The 22,509-nt window shown below is 35.7% G+C and overlaps 1 protein-coding gene across 1 annotated transcript in view; it reads left to right on the forward strand.

Moving 5' to 3' along the window:
- The window catches only part of LRP1B (LDL receptor related protein 1B), a 1,972,098-nt gene that overhangs the window by 1,363,900 nt on the left and 585,689 nt on the right, over window positions 1-22,509 (forward strand). Inside the window, exons 36-37 of the mRNA XM_068968462.1 lie at window positions 12,273-12,407; window positions 12,978-13,107. Of these exons, the coding sequence (XP_068824563.1) occupies window positions 12,273-12,407; window positions 12,978-13,107 (265 nt within the window). The remainder of the gene's footprint in view (window positions 1-12,272; window positions 12,408-12,977; window positions 13,108-22,509) is intronic.

Here is a 22,509-nt window from a genome sequence, read left to right on the forward strand (position 1 = left end):
GCAGGAGGATTCTTTACCACTGAGCAAACAGGGAAGCCCGGTTCTGATTTATATTCTGACATGTTGAATTTGAATTGTTTCATGGCATGAATTCATGCTAGGTTATTCATTCATTGAACTTTTATATCTATATAGTCCAAAGTCTGAGAAGGCGCTGGCACCCCACTCCAGTACTCTTGCCTGGAAAATCCCATGGATGGAGGAGGCTGGTGGGCTGCAGTCCATGGGGTCGCCAAGAGTCGGACACGACTGAGCGACTTCACTTTCAATTTTCGCTTTCCACTTTCATGCGTTGGAGAAGAAAATGGCAACCCACTCTAGTGTTCTTGCCTGGAGAATCCCAGGGAAGGGGAAGCCTGGTGGGCTGTCATCTTTGGGGTCGCACAGAGTTGGACACGACTGAAGTGACTTAGCAGCAGCAGCAGCAGCAGCAGCAGTCTCAGTCCAAAGTAATGTACTGGATTCTGAGGAGCTAACTAGAAAGATAACATGGAACCTTAATTTCAACGTACTCTCCATACAAGTTGAGAGACAACTGCGGCTTACTATAAAATGATAGGTGATGTTTGTGGCTACTAAGTACTTACAAGAGGGTGACTGATTCTTTGGGAAGATTGAACAAATCTTGGTCATTTTGGCATCCCTTTATGAAACAATTATCCTGAAATAAAAAACATCAATATACAGTTAAAAAAATATGTTTCTCAGGAATTTGTTTACAAAAATAGAATCATTGTGATTTTTTCTGAAAGCTCAGAGCACATTTATATACTATGTTTTATCATGTTAGCTATGATTAAATAACAGTAAAGTCAATGGAAAAAATAATTATATATTAAGATTCTTATTCATCCACCCCTTCTGAATTATTATTGCAGAGATATTTAAGACAACCATTGAGGACAGAAATTTTATTGATTCTTTAATAGTGTTAATAATAACTCTTTTCAAATTGAAAAAAAAAAATTTTGGCCAGTCCTTTAAGTACAATAAACACTGAGAACTTCAACTAATCTTTAGAGCAAATTTTCTGTATCATTTTTAATAGTAAACTTAACTTTGCCTTCTGAAAAGGTCACTCTATATCCAAATCAATATTAATTCTTATTATAAATAATTAATTGCTAGTGACTTTGGAGATATATAGCAATGCCAAATGTTTATTTTGAAGAAATTTTTCACCATTTTTAAAATTTCTTTGATTTTTAAATTTTATGATAGTAATTTATATATTTGTCATTTTATAAAGCATCTGCCTACAATGCGGGAGACCCAGGTTCAATCCCTGGGTCTGGAAGATCTCCTGGAGAAGGAAATGGCAACCCACTCCAGTATTCTTGTCTGGAAAATCCCATGGATGGAGGAGCTTGGTAGGCTACAATCCATGGGGTCGCAAAGAGTTGGATACGACTGCTCGACTTCACTTTCACTTTCAGAGGAAAATCAGAATATTTTCTGTAATTTTACATTTATAAAGATGATGGTATATTAAACTCAAACCACATTAAAACTTCAAAAGTATACACAATTGTCAAATCTATTATTATACATTTTATTTGGCATATGAGATCTTAGTTCCCTGACCAGGGATCTAACCATGCCCCCTCCAGTAGAAGTGTGGAATCTTAACCCACCAGACTTCCACGGAAGACCCAACTAGTTAGTATACATTTCATTTGTTATATCATACAGTGTGTATTTTTAATTTTAATAGTTGATTATATATATTATGCACTAGGCATTACATACTTTAACAAAGCATTTATTTACTTATCCTCATAGCCACTTTATTAGTCTCAATTTACTTATTGGGAAATTGAACAGAAAGATTAAGGAACTTTAAAATGCCTCTAAGTAATACAGCTGAGATCTATAACTCAGGAACTCCAACCACATTGTGCAAGCTGTTAATTATTATGCTACATTGCTTTCTTTAGTAAACTTCTTAAGGATTTTTTTTTTTTTTCACCAGAAGTAACAAAGAAAACAAAAAACCTCCAGACATATTTGCTGGGAAATCCTCTATTTTTAAGGTTTATACTCCATCTTTGTCTGACTTAACTAATTTGAGGTAGAATATAGAAACCAAACATTTGAAGAACAAGATTTCTGCCTTTTCCCTATTCAAAGTTAAAAGTGATACAGAACGTTAGTGTTTTCTGAAGTAGGATGATGGTTTCCTGAAAAAATGTCTGAGTGGGTATCCCCCGAAGATATATCTACTGAACATGCTGTCTCAATTTTACAGTTTTGTTTTGGATGTCTAAAACAGAATAAAGTAAAACAATTTCTCCTTGCAGCTACTATCGGTCCTCTTCTTATCTGAAAAAGATGGGAGTGTGACAGCACATTTGAGTTCTTGTATGCTACCTGAAAGTCAAAATTAAGCACACAGGGCTGTGAAAACTAACAATGCATATGAAAAACAGCGCATTGGCTATTGCTTTGAAGAGATAAAACAGCGAATGCTTAAGAAAATGTGAAAGATTTTTTTTTTGTTACCCTGAGAGGAAACAGTTCAACACCTGAAAATGGAATTGCTTTTATAATGAGTATGTTTAACGCAGATTTCATTCAGGACACAAAAGCTCAACAGGCATATATTTCTTATTTGATAAAAGAGTAATTTAAAAGAGAATGTACATTATCTAAGGTTTCATAACATTGTACCTTAAGGGAATTAAACTATCTAGAAACTCTGAAGTCTTGCAGATTTTATTTACTCACAAGATGAACTTCTTACTGATTTGGTGCTGTAGGGAAATTGCCCATTAGGGTTTGTATTGATTTGCCTTTCTCAAAATAAAAGAAACAAATGTAATTCATTAGCACTTTACTGTTGAATCCCTTTTAATATGGAATGTCAAGAACTTGGGTCACTTTTAACCTGCAAAATGTTTGAAGAAATGATTCAAAATTATGAAAGACTAGAAAGTACAACTTAATTCTTATCTGTTTCCAAGTATCAGAACTGGCTGTCATCATCAATTAGGTTCATGATTCTTCCTGAAATAAATTTGTTGTCCCTCCCTCCTATTAACAAAGATGAGCCTATTTGTTAAATTGTTTCTTTCTCTGAACTAGGTTTCTAGGAACTATATTGTGTATCTCTCCTAATCCGAAAGTTACCCCCTCTTCAAAGATTAGTCAAAGCCTCACTTCTTCCATGAAATCTTTCCTAATGACCTTGACTTTGACCTTGCTTTCCTCCCACTTTCTATAATATCATAGTTTGCTCCAGAGGTTTCATGTGGTACACCATGACGCAGAGTGTGCCAGAAACAGGGCATGACTGGAAAGTAGCAGCTGCTTGGGTAGTACTAAGCCTTCCATTTAAACCTTCCATTTTTGTCAGACAACTTACTAGTTAACCAAAAAGATTTCACTTAAAATGTGTCATTTTATTAAAAATTATTTACTTATAAAGAATACACTAAGAAATATATACCCAAATAGAAATTTTAAAAGGAAAAGGGACAAAAAAAAGTCAAAACCACAATGTTAATGTTTCCTTACATTGCTTTGGATTTTCTTAGTCATTCCCTACAGTGTGTATATGCAACTCTGATGTGACTTGTCTGTAACATTATGATTGATGTGTTAAAATCTGTTATATATAATATATACTGTATATAACATCTGATTATGAAAATTATTTTATGGAGATTCCTAAAAATGTAGAAACTGAAATAAGATGAACAATTAAGACAGAAAAAAATGAGTGCTAAGACAAAAATTAAGGAAAAAATAACATGAAATGAGAGATAAAATCACGTTGTAAAATTCTATAGAATTTTGGTAGAAGTGGGCAGCAAATTTAACTTTTATATTTCTAACAACTGGTACAGAAAGAGAAACAATTTCAGAGTTCACAATGTCTATGTAATTTTTAAAAATTCAAGCAAAAATACATACTTCTGGTATAGAACACAAACAGCTCAATAAAAAACAGCTTATTGGGAATGGAGAAAGATCAGAACAAAGTAATCTTCCTATGAACTGCCTTATAATTTGACTTGAATCAGGCAGAGTGAAGAACAGTAATTTCTAACATATCTGGGGCCACTGGCCAATCAGGATCAACTGAACAAATTTTTTTAAATTATTTTTTCAAGTTAAAGTCCTCCCTAAACTGGAGGGAAAAAATGTCACCCCCAAAGCTATAGTATAATATTCCGGAGGCTATAATATTCTTGAATATAATATTCAAGTTCTTGTCTCCCGCTTCTCTCCGTGAAAATCCCTTTGGCAATGACTCATTAATAACAAGATTGTAATGGAGGTTAGGGTGGGATGTGGTGGGGTGCTAGTAGCATTTTATAATAGAAATTTCCTGTTTTTCTTCTTATCTGTGCCTTTTACAGGTTAACTAGTAATTCTCAACCTGCACACTACCCTAGACTAAGCAATTTAAAAATATCTGAGGTGTGGTTGCATCTTCAGTATTCTTTGAAAACTTCCCCAGGCAATTCTAATGGGTACTCATTTAAGAACCAAAAAAAAAATAGATTATTTAAAGGCAGACCTATTGCTGAGAAAGGGGGTAGTGATTAGAGATAGTTTCTTTCTGAAAAGTGGCTAATCAGAAAGAGGAGGGAATGATAAATTGAGACTAGAGAAGAAGCTGTGGATAAGACATGTCTGGGGCTGAATATGAAGCTACCACTGGGAAAACAAACCGTCTGGTGGGCGTGGCTAGGAGACCTTTTAGAAAAATATGTTTAATTTTCAGCTTGAAGTCTTTATGTTGTGATAATAAACTTTTGTATCTCATGCTTCTGTGAATTCTATTGGACTGTCTGTATTGCAAGTTTGTATATATAGTTCTGTGTATAAATGTAGGTGAGAGAGTAAGATATGAAAGTGAAAATGAAAGTGAAGTTGCTCAGTCTTGTCCGACTCTTTGCGACCCCATGGATTGTAGCCTACCAGGCTCCTCCGTCCATGGGATTTTCCAGGCAAGAGTACTGGAGTGGGGTGCCATTTCCTTCTCCAGGGGATCTTCCCAACCCAGAGACTGAACCCAGGTCTCCTGCATTCCAGACAGACTCTTATCTGCGCCACTAAGACATGGATTAAGGGAAAAAACTCTGTCCTGAATCTGGACTGAAATGACACAGAACAGAAACAAAGTATTACATTAAGACACAGAATGACTGGGAAAGGCAGAGTAATAGCATAAAGTCTCTTCTTACAAAAGTAAGAGAAGGTGGTTATTGAAAGAGTAAAAGACCAGAGTTTGAATTAGCGGGAACTGCCATATCTGTCAAAGTTTTAGAATGAACATCAGTTTGGAGACCATTGCTTTACTTAAACTAGAGGAATTAATGGATTGTGTGGCCTTAAAGCAGCCTTTGCAAATGTGGAAACAATTTGTTTCTGGGTGTATCTGTTAAGCTCACTGCTGATAAGTAGCAAAAAAAAAAAAAAAAAAAAAAAAAAATTGTTTTTAATTTAAAAGCTAACAAACACATGGGGAATGCTTATATTTGACTTTTAAATGAGAAATGTGTCTGCAACCAACTCATATGAAAGTGGTAGCAAATAAAGTCCCAGCAAGCGTTGGTGTGTGGAGCGAGGAACATTGTTCATGTTGATTCCAATAGTCAGTTACAGTGCAAGTTTACTATAAGCATTGATATCAAGGATTGTATTGGCTCCATACAGATGAATCTTGTTTGTATATAACAACAAAAGTTAAAAATGTAACAACAAAGTCCTGACAGCTTTCTCTATAAGATAATAAAGAGGGTAACTGGTGAAAATTGTTGAATAGCCACAGATAAAAAATTCTCTAGAACCCAAGCTTGAAGTTTATCAGGAAACCAGAACACATTTTTGTTGTTGTTGTTGTTATTTATTTATGTTTTGGCCGTGCTGGGTCTTCATTGCTGCATGGACTTTTCTCTAGTTGCTATAAGCAGGGGCTATTCTCTAGTGGCACGTGCGCGGGCTTGCAGAACACGAGGTTCTAGGGCACGTGGGCTTCAGTAGTTATGGTACATGGGCTCAGTAGTTGTGGCTCCCAGGCTCTAGAGCACAGACTCAGTAGCTGTGACCCACAAGCTGAGTTGCCCTGCAGCATGTGGTATCTTCTCAGACCTGTGTCTCCTGTGTTGGCAGGTAGATTCTTTACCACTGAGCTACCAGGGCAGCCCCAGCATATACATTTTACAGAATTTTCCATAAGTTAACTTTGGGGATTGAGCACAATCATCCTTACTTTCAATGTATAGGATAGAGTATAATGGGTCCAATAGAATGGAAACAAAAAAAATTGGGTAGGTAAACTGAGCTCATCAAAGTTGTAAATTTTAGTATCTAATGTCATTAAGTAATTTTTTTTGTAAATAAAATTTTATTGAAATATAGCCATGCCCATATATTTACATATTTTTATTTATATTTATTGACATATAGTTGATTTACAATATTATATTAGTTTCAGGTATACAGCATAGTGATTCAATTTTTTCATATATCATACTCCATTTAAAATTATTACAAAATAATGGCTAAATATTTCCCTATGCTGTAAATATATCTTTGTTACTTAATGTATTTTATACATAGTAGTTTCTCTTAATCTCAAACCCCTACTTGCCTTTCCCCACCAACTTCTCCCCAGCTGGTAACCACTAATTCGTTTTCTATATCTGTGAGTCTGTTTCTGTTTATTATATACATTTGTTTGTTTTAGATTTCATGTGTTTGTGATTTTAACATTGAGTATTTGTTTTTCCATGTCTGACTTATTCAACTAAACATACTACTCTAGTCACTTGCTTTTTATTCAATAAGGTAAATGCTATGAAACAAGGTAGATAAGCTTGGTGGCTAGTTCCTGGAAATCAGAGAATTTTTAGAATTTCTTGCATGTTTATCTGTCCTAGGAGGTCTTTATGGTTGAGCCAGCAATATATGGAGTGGATGGTGGAGCCCAACAATAGTTATAGGAAGTCTATAGAGTAGATTCTTATTTGGGGGAAAATTATTTCAGATAATGTATATTAAAGTAGGCCCTACTGACTAAAGTCATCCTATGACTCAGCAATTCTACCTGTGTTTATGTACCCAACAGAAATGACACTGTATGTCTGTTATAAGACATGGATGAGAATATAACATGAAATCTAGTGTGTTAATGATAGGTGACCAATAGTATTAATTAGTCATAAGAAAATAGACCACTATAATTGTTATTACCTTACATTACAAATTTTACTTTCCAGTTTTTTAGTTATATTATACTTTCAGTTCAGTTCAGTTCAGTCGCTCAGTCATGTCTGACTCTGTGACCCCATGAATTGCAGCACACCAGGCCTCCCTGTCCATCACCATCTCCCAGAGTCCACTCAAACTCATGTCCATTGAGTCGGTGATGCCATCCAGCCATCTCATTCTCTGTTGTCCCCTTTTCCTCCTGCCCTCAATCCCTCCCAGCATCAGAGTCTTTTCTAATGAGTCAACTCTTTGCATGAGGTGGCCAAAGTACTGGAGTTTCAGTTTTAGCATCATTCCTTCCAAAGAACACCCAGGGCTGATCTCCTTTAGAATGGACTGGTTGGATCTCCTTGCAGTCCAAGGGACTCTCAAGAGTCTTCTCCAATACCACAGTTCAAAAGCATCAATTCTTTGGCTCTCTGCTTTCTTCACAGTCCAACTCTCGCATCCATATATGACCACTGGAAAAACCATAGCCTTGACTAAACGGACTTCTGTTGGCAAAGTAATGTCTCTGCTTTTCAAAATGGTATTTAGGTTGGTCATAACTTTTCTTCCAAGGAGTAAGTCTTTTAATTTCATGGCTGCAATCACCATCTGTAGTGATTTTGGAGCCCAAAAAAATAAAGTATTATACTTTACTTATTGTTATATGTCATAAGATAGTTACTTTTAAAGTCAGCCCCAGAAGTGAAATCTATGATTTCAGGAGTAAAATCTATGTGTTCACCACTGTACTTCTATGCCTACCTGGATGCTTAGCATTTGCTAACTATTATGTAAGTATTTGTTGAACAAACATAATTAGAGTTAAAAAATCATATTTTAGAATAAGTATTGGAGTGTAGTTATGATAGTCTTTCATCATTTTCTATCTTTATATGTATTTCCACTTTATATCTTTCAAATTTGTCATAAGATTTTGTCATATTTCTGCCTGATTCTATTACTAATTAAAACATTCTTGATGTAACTTATGTTTATTTAGTTATATTCCTGGGTATTAGACTACATATTCTTATATCTTAGTAAAATTCTCCACTTAGAGTGTAGAAGCATACAATATATATGTTATATAAGGAAAGGAGAATTGGATGTGAATGGTGATTTAAATCTTCTGTCCTCTTGGTCCTCCTTAATACATCACATCATCTCAGTTATTCAATGCTCTAATCCAGTGGATGTGACCATTTAGAGATGGTCTCAGTGTTACAAATTAATCTATTATTCATATATTGAATATTCATGAGGTATCTACTGCACATGTAACTCTTTTGGTAAATACTGAGTCAATTGCTGTCCCTACTTATCACATATCTCAGACAATTTCCAAGAAGAAATGCAGAGATGCAGTTTCAAGTCAATATAGTAATAAAGTATGTGCAAGATAATATGGTGTATGTGTGAAAGAATGCTTTGTGGTTATACTGAATAAAATTTTGCAGGGCTGGCAAAGCTATTAAAGAATAATAGGAAAAAGTAAGGGTCAACTACATATTTAGTGTCTTTTTTATTCTAATACCTGTGAAGATTGTTGCCAGTGTCTTTTTTGAACTCATAAAAACACTTGTCTTAGGACTTCCCTGGCAGTCTGGTGGTTAAGACTCAGTGGTTCCGATGCATGGGGCATAGGTTTGATCCCTGGTGAGGGAACTAAGATCCCACATGTGGTGTGGCCAAAAAAAAAAAAAAAAAAAAAATTTAAAGCCTCTTATCTTTACTACTAATATGCTGTTCAAACTATACTATTATCAACTGTTAGTAATTTTTCAATGTGCATACCTTCTGTTCCTTACTTTATTAAGTTTCTCATGTACAAGCTTTGTCTCCCTTAGTTGTGCCTCCTTTCAATCAGTCTTTGTATTACACATCACATTAATTCATTTGTTCATCAGACATTTACTCTGACCTTAGTATATACTAGGCACTATTCTAAGTGCCAAGGACCAGACAGTGAACAAAATTAAGTCCCAGCCCTCAAAGGGATTATATTTCTGTGAGACAAGACAGATGCTAAACAAACAAACCAGTAAGTATGTAATGTGCTTGATAGTAATACATGCTGTGGAGAAAAATAGGTCTGTAAGGGAAATGGAGCATGACAAGGAAATAATTTCTGTAGAGTAGTCAGGGCAAGTTTGAGTAAGACGGGAAATATTTGAGCTAAGACAGAATCATGCAAATAGCTAGGGAAAGAACATCCCAAACAGAAGAAAAAGTGATGGAAAGAAATTTAGACTGAACAGCATTTGGTTTGTTTTAGGGAGAGGAAGTTCTTGTTACTAAAGCGGGGAGAGTGGAAGGATAATAGATGAGAGAGAGTTGAAGGGTGTGGGTGGATCATGAAGGAAGGTCTTGGGAAGGAGCTTTACTTTTAACTTGAATGAGATGGAAAATTATTATAACACTGAATGAAGAGTAGAGAAATTATCTTACTGAATTTGAATAGGTTGAAAGTGGGCCCTCAGTGGAGAAAAGGCTCATGAGGAAAGGGAGACCTGAGGCCAAAGTGGAAGTTGGACTTAAGTTAGAGTCTTTTGCAGTACTTCAGGTAGGAGGTAATAATGACTTGGATTACATTCTAACTAGACAGTGTGAGAATGGTGAGGGATATGATTTTAAAGAATAAAAAGAGCTAAAATATTTGGTAATAGATTGAAGATGAGAGTAGTTGGTGATGAATTAGATGTGAAGTGTGAGCAAAAATTATTAAGGACAACATAAGGTTTTTAACCCAAGAAACAAAGGATGGAGGTGCCCTTCATCATATCACCATGGCAAGGGGAGCTGCCACGTGGAAGACTGCAAGAGAAGCGTGTTTCAGATAGAAATCCAAAATTTGTCTTTCACAGTCAGAGATGCCTTTTCTTATATTCCAGTGGAGATACAAAATAAGTAACTGGCTATATGGGTCTAATGTTTGCAGAAGAGAGTGGGGCTCTTCATATAACACTTAAGTATTTATGCAAAAGTAGGGCTTATTTTGCATATTTTTTGGAGAAGGAAATGGCAACCCACTCCAGTGTTCTTGCCTGGAGAATCCCAGGGATGGGGGAACCTGGTGGGCTGCCGTCTATGGGGTCGCACAGAGACGGACATAACGGAAGAAACTTAGCAGCAGCAACAGCAGTGGTTATTTTTGTTGATCAGTTCATTCCTTCAATCATAAAAACATATCAACAGATACTTTGACAAAATGGGACAGATGAAACAAGTCCTTACTTTCCAGATATGTATATGACAATGATATCTCTGCTCTGATTCAAGCATGTATCTGACTAAACCATTGTTGCAAACAGGGGCTGTTTGGAATTTTTCCCCAGATAGGTAATATAATTTAGACTATATTTCATTTGAAGCAGAACCCCCAAACTTACTGATAAATGGCTTTTTTATACTAATTGCTTTTTCTTTATTTCCATACCCTGTCACTATGCCAGATGGAAATTATATTGGTCTTAAAGGATTTGTTCTTCATTAGCCATGTAGGTCACAACACAAAAGCTTACTTAGTTGGTAGCAAATTTATTATTTAATGATTTGTCCCCAGTGTCTTTCTGGTGGCTGTATTTAACATCATTGATCCATAATTGCTACCCTTTATGCATATGCATGCACATATATTTCATTTATAGTCTTCAGACACATTTTTCATTCAAATATTCAAAAAGCACTGTTATTTAAAGACTCTGTGATAGCACAGAGCCATTCTTCAAGTGTCCGTAAGCCCATTTTTACAATGAGAGTTTGAAAAAGAATGCATAGGGTTTGTAGTTGACATTTGGGAAACTAGTACCTCAGAAGGAATAACTGGATGATAAGGTACTTTTAAGGCTTTACACATTTTGAATAACTTTATGTTTAAAATACCCTTGACATAATTGAAATATCCTGTTTCTTTCCATTCTCTCTCTACTTTGAGACTTTGTTGATTATCTCCAGTAGTATTCTTATCATATGACATTAGAACAGATGTTTCTAGAAACACTGTGGTCCAAAATAATATGATATGATATCAAAATTGTAAATTCATGGGAGATAAGTATTTATGAGTTTAAATGAATAGGAAAATGAAAAAAAATTAAAAGGATGTAATAGGCTATTTGCACATATATTTTAAAAATGCTTTAGAAAACATATCTGACTAGGTTTTCCCATGTAGTTTTAATATCCTTCTTACCATGTTTATTAGTAAAATTTAATGAAGAACATTTATACTCTGGTATACCCAGGATGATAACACTCAAAATGCTGATGCAATGCGCTCCTAATACATATATCCCTGAAGCTAGAAAAAATTGAGGGCAGGAGGAGAAGGGGGCAACATACGGTTAAATGGTTTGATGGCATCACCAACTCAATGGACTTGAGTTTGACCAAACTCTGGCAGATAGTGAAGGACAGGGAAGTCTGGCTTGTGCTGGCGACGGAATGAAACACCAACACTGCAGAGTGGTTTGAATCTTTATATTTTAACACTTGCTTCTTACAGCTACTTTATTTTATATCCCTTGAACAACAACCTACAGGGCAAGCTGCCAAGCACTATGATTCAGAGACTATACAGTGCGCAGGCGCAGGGCGAGATAACCTTTACCTTGACTTACTTACTGCAGCTAAGACTTTGTTTGGGGGAACTTCCTTATCAACTTAGAATCCGTTTTGTCTCAGGGTCTGTTCCTTTTGAGGAATCAGAGAAACATCCTTGTGTGCAAGAAATGTTCTTTTCCCACGGGAACAAACAGGATTTTTAGCTGAACATCTCGTTTGCAAGAATGTTCAGCTCAGGTTGAGAGTCTCGTTTGCAAGCACTTCTCAACCTTCCTTAAACCTAGTTCCCTACACTGGGCAGAACATCTCCTTTGCAAGAATGTTCAGCCCTGGTTGAGAGTCTCGTTTGCAAGCACTTCTCAACCTTTTTTATACCTTGTTCCCTACAGGCTTGCTTCAGTCCATGTTCAAAGAGTTGGACAAAACTTGTAACTGAATAACAACAAATACATATATCAATACATTCTATAGTGTATGTATGTTTGTTTTATCAATAGAAAATGATACCATCTACTGGACAGACATGGGCTTCAATAAAATTAGCCGGGCTAAAAGAGATCAAACTTGGAAAGAAGACATCATTACCAATGGTTTGGGAAGAGTGGAAGGAATAGCCATTGACTGGATTGCTGGTAAAATCCATGGCTTTCTGTTTTTGTTTTAAGCCTATATTGTTAGGGGCTCAATATGCTTCATAAAAATTCTGTTTCGGAGTCATCACAGGTTTTTGTTTGTTTGTGCTTCTAGCCACAGGGATAAATGGTCTCGTTTGCTTTTGGTTACACTCTTTCTAATACTTTTGAGCCTTTGTATACATGTTTTTATGTAGAAGTAGATTACGTAGTATTAACTTTGCTCAACTCACCTGAGTCCCATGAGGCTGATAAAAAAGTATTAGAAGTTGTCTTTTGCCTGAAGTCAGTAGAAAGTGAAAATAGAGCTCTTTTTCAGGTGAGAGAAGTTTCCATTTACTTTTAACACACAAAAGTATTATATGGGTTAAAGAACAGATGTGTGAGATTAGGAAGCATTTACATATTAGTTTATTTATAGCTTTCTGCTTAGTGTACCTATTAAAAAAGAATGTAGGAGGCAAATGATTTCTTTATGGTTATATGAATGTTCAGAAAGTTAATTTTAGCTATAATTAATAAATAATTTTTCTCACAATTATATTATAAACATTTCTGTATTTCTTCTAGGTAACATATATTGGACAGATCACGGTTTCAACTTAATTGAAGTTGCAAGACTCAATGGCTCTTTTCGTTATGTAATTATTTCCCAAGGCCTGGATCAACCAAGATCTATAGCTTTGCACCCAGAAAAAGGGTAAGTTTAACATTTACATATATTTGGGGATTTTAGGTGACTTTTCTAAAGTTTCATTAAAAGAAAAATCTGTATGTTGATATTAATATTTATTTGTAATCATAATGTTTGAAACAAATTCAGTATCTTACCTAAGTGGAAGGAAAAGTTTGTTTTCACTTTGTCATGTGTATTTCAGTACATATTTGATGGGCTTACATTTATTACATGTATTTATTTATTTATGGCTGCACTGAGTCTTCATTGCTACCTGCAGACTTTCTTTAGATGAGGCAAGTGGGGACTACTCTCTATTTGCAGTGTGGTGGGCTTCTAATTGCAGGGACTCTAGGGAGCCTGGGCTTCAGTAGGTATGGCGCATGGGTTTTGTTGCTCCAAGGTATGTGGAATCTTTCCGGATCAGGGGTCAAACCCTTGTCCTCTGCATTGGAAGGTGATTCTTAACCAATGGACCACCAGGGAAGTCCTTATGCAGTTCTTTAATGTGTGTGTAAATCCAAATGAGTACACCAGTGCTTTTCTAGATTATTCATTTAAAGTTCTTCCCTAAAACTGTTTATGTGTTTAGAAGTCAGTTTTTTTTTTTTTTTTTTTTTTTAGTGAATGAAGTAACCATCTGATAGCCAACCTTGTTCTTCAGTATTTCTAAAGCTTCAGTTTCTATTTATGTATTTATAATTGTTATAGCAACATGTTCATCCCAAACTTTTTTTCTTCTTTTTTTTAAGTTACAGATAAGTATGTCTACCTGTATAATTGAAAGTTCCATTTTTCTATTTGGACAACCAAACTCTACAATCTAATTAAAATTCTACAATCTGAGTTTCTATTAAAAGTTTCAATTAAATAAACTGAGTTTCATTTTGAGATGAATTTCAAAGAGAAAATATGACACTTTTGGTATCCCTCTCACATATCCTATATTCAGTATACCAGAAATCCTGTTACCTTTGGCTTCGAAATACATTTACGCTTTACCTACTTCTCCCAGTTTTCATTGTTTCCACCCTAGTCTGAGTGTAATCACTCTTGCCAACATTTCAGGACTGTGGATTACCATCTTCTATCCTTGTATTCCTACAGTCTATTCTTCATGTCACAGCCTAATGGTCCTTCTCAAATGTAAGTGGCAGTAACTTCTTTGCTCAGAATTCACCAGTGAGTCCTCTTTCACTCTGTTTAAAAGTTTATAACAAACTTTAAATTAGAGTGTTTTTGTTGCCTTTTAATGACTAAATCATGTCTGACTCTCTTATACCCAATGGACTTTAGCCCACCAGGGTCTTCTGACCATGGGATTTCCCAGTCAAGAGTATGGAAATATTTGCCATTTCCTGGGCTACCCAGTTGGCTCAGGGGTAAAGAATCCACCTACAATGCAGGAGATGCGGGTTTGATCCCTGTGTTAGGAGGATCCCCTGGAGGAGGGCGTGGCAACCCACTCCAGCATTCTTGCCTAGGGAATCCCATGGACAGAGGAGCCTGGTGGACTACAGACCATAGAGTTGCAAAGAGTAGGACACGACTGAAGCAACTGCACACACGCATGCACACATTTTCTTCTCCAGAGTATCTTCCTGACTCAGGGATTGAACCCAAGTCTCCTGCATTGGCAGGCAGATTCTTTACCACTGAGTCAACAGGGAAGCCCAAGTGACATTATTTCCTCCATTTTACAGATAAGGAAACTGATACCACAATTAAAATATATTACTCTGTCATTAACATAATGTATGGAAGAGTTATATTTTCTAAATTTCAAAGATTATGCTGCATTATATATGTATGTATGTGTGCTACCTGTTACATATATACATATAAGCATTGCAGAAACGAATAACCAAAAATATCAAGCATATAAGAAAATAGGCTTAACAGATTTTACAAAAAGTTACAATAAAAATTTAAAGACTAGAACTATAAGTGAAAGAGAGAATAAACAGTAATGACAAAATACTGGAAAAGCTAGATGTTTTAGAAAATATTTGAGTTGGATCTGACTTGCCCTGTACATTCTCTTGCCTACAACTGCACATTCATGGACACTTGCCAGTACACATTAGGCATGTTGAGGGAAGGTATAATTTTGTTTAGTTCCAAGCATAAAACACATGAGTCAATTTAGTGTGTCCACATCATACCTGTAAACTTGAATATAAAATTTCCTCTTCCAGTGTGAGGGTGGTTCAGATGATAAAGAATCTGCCTGCAATTCAGGAGACTCTGGTTCAATCCCTAGGTCAGGAAGATCCCCTGGAGAAGGGAATGGCAACTCACTCCAGTATTCTTACCTGGAGATTTCCTTGGACAGAGGAGCCTGGTGAGCTATAGTCCATAGGGTCACAAAGAATCAGACATGACTGAATGACTAAGACTGACTAATGCAATGACATTTAAAAAATATCTTTTTCATTTATACTTTATAATAAAGCAGTGAATCAGTATACCCTCAATGGAAAAAACAAACCTGATCAATTGTTGGACTATATGTAATTATTTTGAAGGTAGGAACAAATATAATTTGAATGTTATGAAATATTATAGATACACAGGAAATGGGTTTGTTTGAATAATATGATTTCTTCCCATCATATTTATAATAAGTCCAGTGCTTCACTTTATTCTAGAAAACATCTTGTGCCTGGACTATTATTGATTTATGCAGTTCAATTTAACAGGCCTCTTGCTGCTAACTTATCAATCTTTAGTTTTCGCTTGCATTTCTTTTGAAGCCGAGTTTTGCCCTCAAGTTGTTATTCCAGACTTTCTTTTGTTAAGTATATTTTGTACAGTCATCTTAGCATATAACTGTATCTATTTCTCCTTAGAATGATTGAAGACATCAGGCAAAAACTCTGCATATACTTCACTATTTTGTCAGTTTAAGTGCTATGCCCAGCCAGCAAGGTCATGTCAGGATGTCTCCATCTCCTCCTCAGCCTTTAATTCAGTACATGTTGACAAAACAGGACGATGGTGTGAAAGATACCAGTAGACACTGTAAAGTATGATGATATAAATAAGGTGTAGCTTTTGTTCACAATGAGTTTTCTGTTTAAACTTTTAAACAAGTACAAAATTTTGTTGGAAAAGTAACTAATATAATGTAAAGTAGAACTAATATGGAAGCACCAAAAGACTATATTGATATAACTCAAGCTTAAATCTGATACCTACATTTCATGTTAAAGTGAAAACTTTTTTTTTTTTTTTTGCCTGAAATATTTTATTTATTTATTTTTTTTTATTAAATTTTAAAATCTTTAATTCTTACATGTGTTCCCAAACATGAAACCCCCTCCCACCTCCCTCCCCATAACATCTCTGTGGGTGATCCCCATGCACCAGCCCCAAGCATGCTGTATCCTGCGTCAGACATAGACTGGCGATTCAATTCTTACATGATCGTATACATGATAGAATGCCATTCTCCCAAATCATCCCGCCCTCTCCCTCTCTCTCTGAGTCCAAAAGCCCGTTATGCACAGCTGTGTCTTTTTTCCTGTCTTGCATACAGGGTCGTCATTGCCATCTTTCTAAATTCCATATATATGTGTTAGTATACTGTATTGGTGTTTTTCTTTCTGGCTTACTTCACTCTGTATAATCGGCTCCAGTTTCATCCATCTCATCAGAACTGATTCAAATGAATTCTTTTTAACGGCTGAGTAATACTCCATTGTGTACATGTACCAAAGCTTCCTTATCCATTCATCTGCTGATGGACATCTAGGTTGTTTCCATGTCCTGGCTATTATAAACAGTGCTGCGATGAACATTGGGGTACATGTGTCTCTTTCAATTCTGGTTTCCTCGGTGTGTATACCCAGCAGTGGGATTGCTGGGTCATAAGGTAGTTCTATTTGCAATTTTTTAAGGAATCTCCACACTGTTCTCCATAGTGGCTGTACTAGTTTGCATTCCCGCCAACAGTGTAGGAGGGTTCCCTTTTCTCCACACCCTCTCCAGCATTTATTGCTTGCAGATTTTTGGATCGCAGCCATTCTGACTGGTGTGAAGTGGTACCTCATTGTGGTTTTGATTTGCATTTCTCTGATAATGAGTGATGTTGAGCATCTTTTCATGTGTTTGTTAGCCATCCGTATGTCTTCTTTGGAGAAATGTCTATTTAGTTCTTTGGCCCATTTTTTGATTGGGTCGTTTATTTTTCTGGAATTGAGCTGCATAAGTTGCTTGTATATTTTTGAGATTAGTTGTTTGTCAGTTGCTTCATTTGCTATTATTTTCTCCCATTCAGAAGGCTGTCTTTTCACCTTGCGTATATTTTCCTTTGTTGTGCAGAAGCTTTTAATTTTAATTAGATCCCATTTGTTTATTTTTGCTTTTATTTCCAGAATTCTGGGAGGTGGATCATAGAGGATCCTGCTGTGATTTATGTCTGAGAGTGTTTTGCCTATATTCTCCTCTAGGAGTTTTATAGTTTCTGGTCTTACATTTAGATCTTTAATCCATTTTGAGTTTATTTTTGTGTGCGGTGTTAGAAAGTGATCTAGTTTCATTCTTTTACAAGTGGTTGACCAGTTTTCCCAGCACCACTTGTTAAAGAGATTGTCTTTACTCCATTGTATATTCTTGCCTCCTTTGTCAAAGATAAGGTGTCCATATGTGTGTGGATTTATCTCTGGGCTTTCTATTTTGTTCCATTGATCTATATGTCTGTCTTTGTGCCAGTACCATACTGTTTTGATGACTGTGGCTTTGTAGTAGAGCCTGAAGTCAGGCAAGTTGATTCCTCCAGTTCCATTCTTCTTTCTCAAGATTGCTTTGGCTATTCGAGGTTTTTTGTATTTCCATACAAATCTTGAAATTATTTGTTCTAGTTCTGTGAAAAATATGGCTGGTAGCTTGATAGGGATTGCATTGAATTTGTAAATTGCTTTGGGTAGTATACTCATTTTCACTATATTGATTCTTCCAATCCATGAACATGGTATATTTCTCCATCTATTAGTGTCCTCTTTGATTTCTTTCATCAGTGTTTTATAGTTTTCTATATATAGGTCTTTAGTTTCTTTGGGTAGATATATTCCTAAGTATTATATGACTGTTATAAAACTACATTAAACTTTCAGAAAACACATAGCTTATGACTGGTGTAGGTAGTAAAAGTGAGGATAGTAGCAGCTGTGGGGATGATTAATAGACACTTTATTGAGGAGACATGAAGAAAGAATGTTTTTGAGATGGAGTAGAAATATATTGTATAAATAAGAAATAAAATAAATAAAAAATTAGTAGTGGCAGAGCAAAGGACATTACCAAGAGCAAAAGTATATAAAGGACATGCAGGGAAAAGTAGTTAATTGTAGGTGGAAGATAAGTTGGGGCCGGAAAATTAGCAATTGGATTCCCCACATTTAAAAAATATTATGATGACTCCATCCCCATTTTACCAAGTGAAACACAAACTGGTCCTAGATCCTTTCTCCTAAGCCTTCCCCATGACCTCAGAGAATCCACATAAGCAGAGATCAGAAGTACATTGAGGTTGTTGCATTCTTTAAGAAATTCTTCGGAATGGTTCTTTATCCTTCCAGGAAGGATGTTATGGAGGAAGAGGAAGGATTCTTTTTCTGCCCTCATATCAAGAAACAGAGACAACCAGAGACCAATATATAAGTGGGAAACTAAAATAAATATAAAAGTTGTAAATGGAAAAGTTGTGTGACTTTTTTTCTACAGGTTCTTAAGCCAGGAGGAGTCAGATCAAAGCTGGAAAGAGGGAATAAGATTTTAAAATAGATATGAGATTTAAGTTTGGACTTAGAAAGATCTGGTCTTTTATGCATGAGAATTAATCTTAATAATATCATTCTGTTTTTTTTAACTAGAATTGTCTTGGAAAGCTTGGATTCTTCCTGAGATAGCAAATTCTGGAGAAGAGATAGCTAGTAGAGCATAAATAGAAGCAAGAGTTGGATAAATATAGAGTCATTCCTACTTATTCCAACAGAGTTCAGGTTCTGCAATAAAAAATGGTAGTGGATGAAATTATCCAAGGAAGACTACAGGAAAAAAAGTCTAATGACATGAATGAAGAATGTTTACAAGTGGGGATAAAATGATTATGGGGAGCAAAAACAAAATTAGCAATAAGGCAAAAGAAATGCAGAGAAAGAAGCCATTTCAAGGACTCAGAAAAATCACTTTCATAGAAAGCAAGATAAGAGAGTTTTAGGAAGAACTTCAAATGTATCTGCAAGAAGGAGATCGAGAGACATAAAAGCAGAAAACAGGACATGTAATTGGTGAAAGGGATGACATTTTTAATCATTATGAATTTCAGGAAATTGATAAGAGAAGAATCCAAATATAAAGAATTAATAAGTGAAAGATAATTAGAAAATAGAGCCAGAATATTTAGACTACAGTGACAGAAACATGGACAATGAAGGAAAAGAGTAAAAAATAGAAAGTATGTTGAGAAGATAGTAGGGCATAAAGAAACATTTTTCTTGGTATGGGACCAGGGAAGTATTGCACATATTCATCAGCTGAGGGGTGAAAGAAAATGTGTGTAAAGAGGAGACAGATTCCAAGGAGCTTAGCAGTAACCTTGGCAAGGAAGAAGCAATAGGGTGGAATAGGAAGAGTGGAGGATAGCAGATGGACAAGATTTGAATCTTAAATAGGGTATCTCTGAAAACAGATTTTGGAATGAAAATTCAAGTCAGGTAGAAGTCAGATAAGAAAGGGGCCAAACAAATGTTCAACTGTGAACCTTGGAAAGTTTTGGAGGGTAAACCTCACTTAGCAAGGGAGCTTGACTTCGAACTCCCAGCCAGTTATTCACTGGATAGGGCAACCCTGGGGAGATATACATTCCCAAGATTTCTTGCTCTCAGCACCACTTGCAAAAGAAGATGCTAGTAGCTGCCCTCTGAAAAAATGTTGCCTATATGAGTTACTAAAAAGAAAACGACACAGTAGCTGGGCACTGGAGTGCATAGAGATTGCACACAGGATCAGAAGGTGTCTAAACGCAGCACCAGTGGTGTCCATGACAGTTTGGAAGGTCAGTGTGGACATTTCCTACCTTTGATATCTTCTGAAGCATCTTGATCTCAAATGCTATATTGCTTTTGGTTATTGGGAAGGTTAAATGAGGTAAATTTAAATAGGAAGATTATATTAGGGAAAGTTCTCTTCTATTTTGGGCGATGGAATGAATGAAGGGGACAGAGTACAATACACCAGTTGTTCAGTCACTCAGCTGTGTCTGACTCTTTGTGACCTCATGGACTGCAGCATGCCAGGCTTCCCTGTCCTTCACCATCTCCCAGAGTTTGCTCAAACTCATGTCCATTGAGTTGATGATGCCACCCAACCATTTTATCCTCTGTCGTCCCCTTCTCCTCCTGCCTTCAATCTTTCCCAGCATCAGGGTCTTTTCCAATGAATTGACTCTTCATATCAGGTGGCCAAAGTATTGGAGCTACAGCTTCAGCAGTAAGAATATGCAGGTAGAATCTATTTTAGAGGTTAAAATTAGTGAAATTGAAGAAAGTTATAGATGATATACATAGAATTAGTGGCTATAAGTAAATAGGTAGATTTGCTGAAATTATTGTGGCAAATAGAATATGAATAAAAAGGATTCCAAGCAACATGTGTCCAGCTTCAAAGAGTTTCTAGAATCTAATGAGGTATTTATATGACCTTTAGTAATAGTGCTTGGTAACTTAGCAGTAGAAAAATGATGGGAAAAATAACCCCAAAAGGGAGCAGGTGATAACATAATCAAAGTTGGCAATTATAAGGGAGTAACCGTGAGTTGCTAATCAGGAGATGAGGTCTAGAAATTAGAGATAAAATGGAATGAAACCAAGAATAGGAAATTAGAGTAATGTAGGGTTGAGGCAAAAGAAGATAGATGTAAGTCCCTGAAACAGAAAAGATGAGGAAGCATGAGCTGGGATGTTCACAGGATCAACAACGTGAGTCATAAGGTTTCTAAGTATGTCATCTTGGAGGGAGAATATGGCAAAATTGTCAGCTATCACGACTGAAGCGACTTAGCAGCAGCAGCAGCAGTAAAGCAATTAAATGGATTTGGTGTTTAAATGTATTAGAGCGACTATTTGATGGTAAGGGGAAATGAAATATACAAATTCATAATGTGAATGTTTTGAAATAGTGCATATAACCTCAGCGAAAGTTTTTTTTTTTTTTTCCCTTACTTAAATATACTTCACTTTTATTCTAGACACAATGGCATCCGTTTCTTTGGGCATCTCATTGCAGTTACTCTTCCATTCTATCATTAACTTACAATGAAGATTTTCCCTTTGCTTTCAACTAGGCTCAGATCCCTCTTATTTGAAAAGAAAAATGCTGCCCTATTTCTCTCTGTATGTTTACTTCTCTAGTTCTTAGAAGTAAATGTCTCATCATTGAATTTCTGAAATGAGTTTTCAGCTTTAGTTCTTTCTAGGAATATCTAAATTTATCCGTAGCCAAATCCAGATTTTTTTTTTTCTGGTTTCATACTGCTTGCCTTCTTAACATTTTTCTATTGGTTATCCACTCAAGAGTTTTGCTCTGGTATCTTCTTTAACCTGGAGTTTTACTGTTCTCTCTGATCCCCTCCATATATATATATATATATTTTTCTCTTTTTTTGAGCACTGTGTATCTGTTCTGAGCACACTCATTTAAGGCTTTGTATGCTATTTTCTCGCTTGATATATTTATCTTTTACTTCTATTTTCATGTTTCTAACTTTAATCATTGCATTACATCCAATATTTTATCTTCATTCCTTTTATTTCTATTTACAATTTCCTTTAGAAATGATTTATTTTTATTTCAGTGGCATCCAACTTTCACAAAAACTTTTTCATCTACTTTCATATACTACATCTATTTTTCATCTACTTTCTGTCCTAACCATTGTGTCCTTTTGTGTTACCATGGTTCTTTTGTCCTGACAAGATTGAAACTTACTTTACACTTTTCACAGGTTTTCATCAACTATTTCCATCTGTCTGTAAATCTTGTCAATCCATATCTCCAGCTGTCTTAAGTTTTCCACTTGTCTCCATCGTGACTCTGAGCTTAAAGCTGATTTAGCTGGTGGATCTCAGTAAATACTTTTGATTTATTAATTTTGAGCCTCCGTTCCTCACAGATTCACATTTCATCCCTCAAAAAAAGAAATCTTTGACATGAATAGCCATTTTAAATATTATTTCTCTATCTTCATTTCTTCTTAAAAACTTTTCTTCAGTATTACTGCATCTATAGATATTTTTCAGGATTCAAAATTGACTTGATATCCCTTTTTAGTTATTATGCTTATTTTCAGGAAATGTTTATTACTGCTTGGAAATATTAGTGAAAAGTGTTTTCCAATACCTTATCTATATGCTTACTGATGAG

The sequence above is a fragment of the Capricornis sumatraensis genome, chromosome 3 (assembly GCF_032405125.1).
Source record: "Capricornis sumatraensis isolate serow.1 chromosome 3, serow.2, whole genome shotgun sequence".
NCBI classification, from domain to species: domain Eukaryota; kingdom Metazoa; phylum Chordata; class Mammalia; order Artiodactyla; family Bovidae; genus Capricornis; species Capricornis sumatraensis.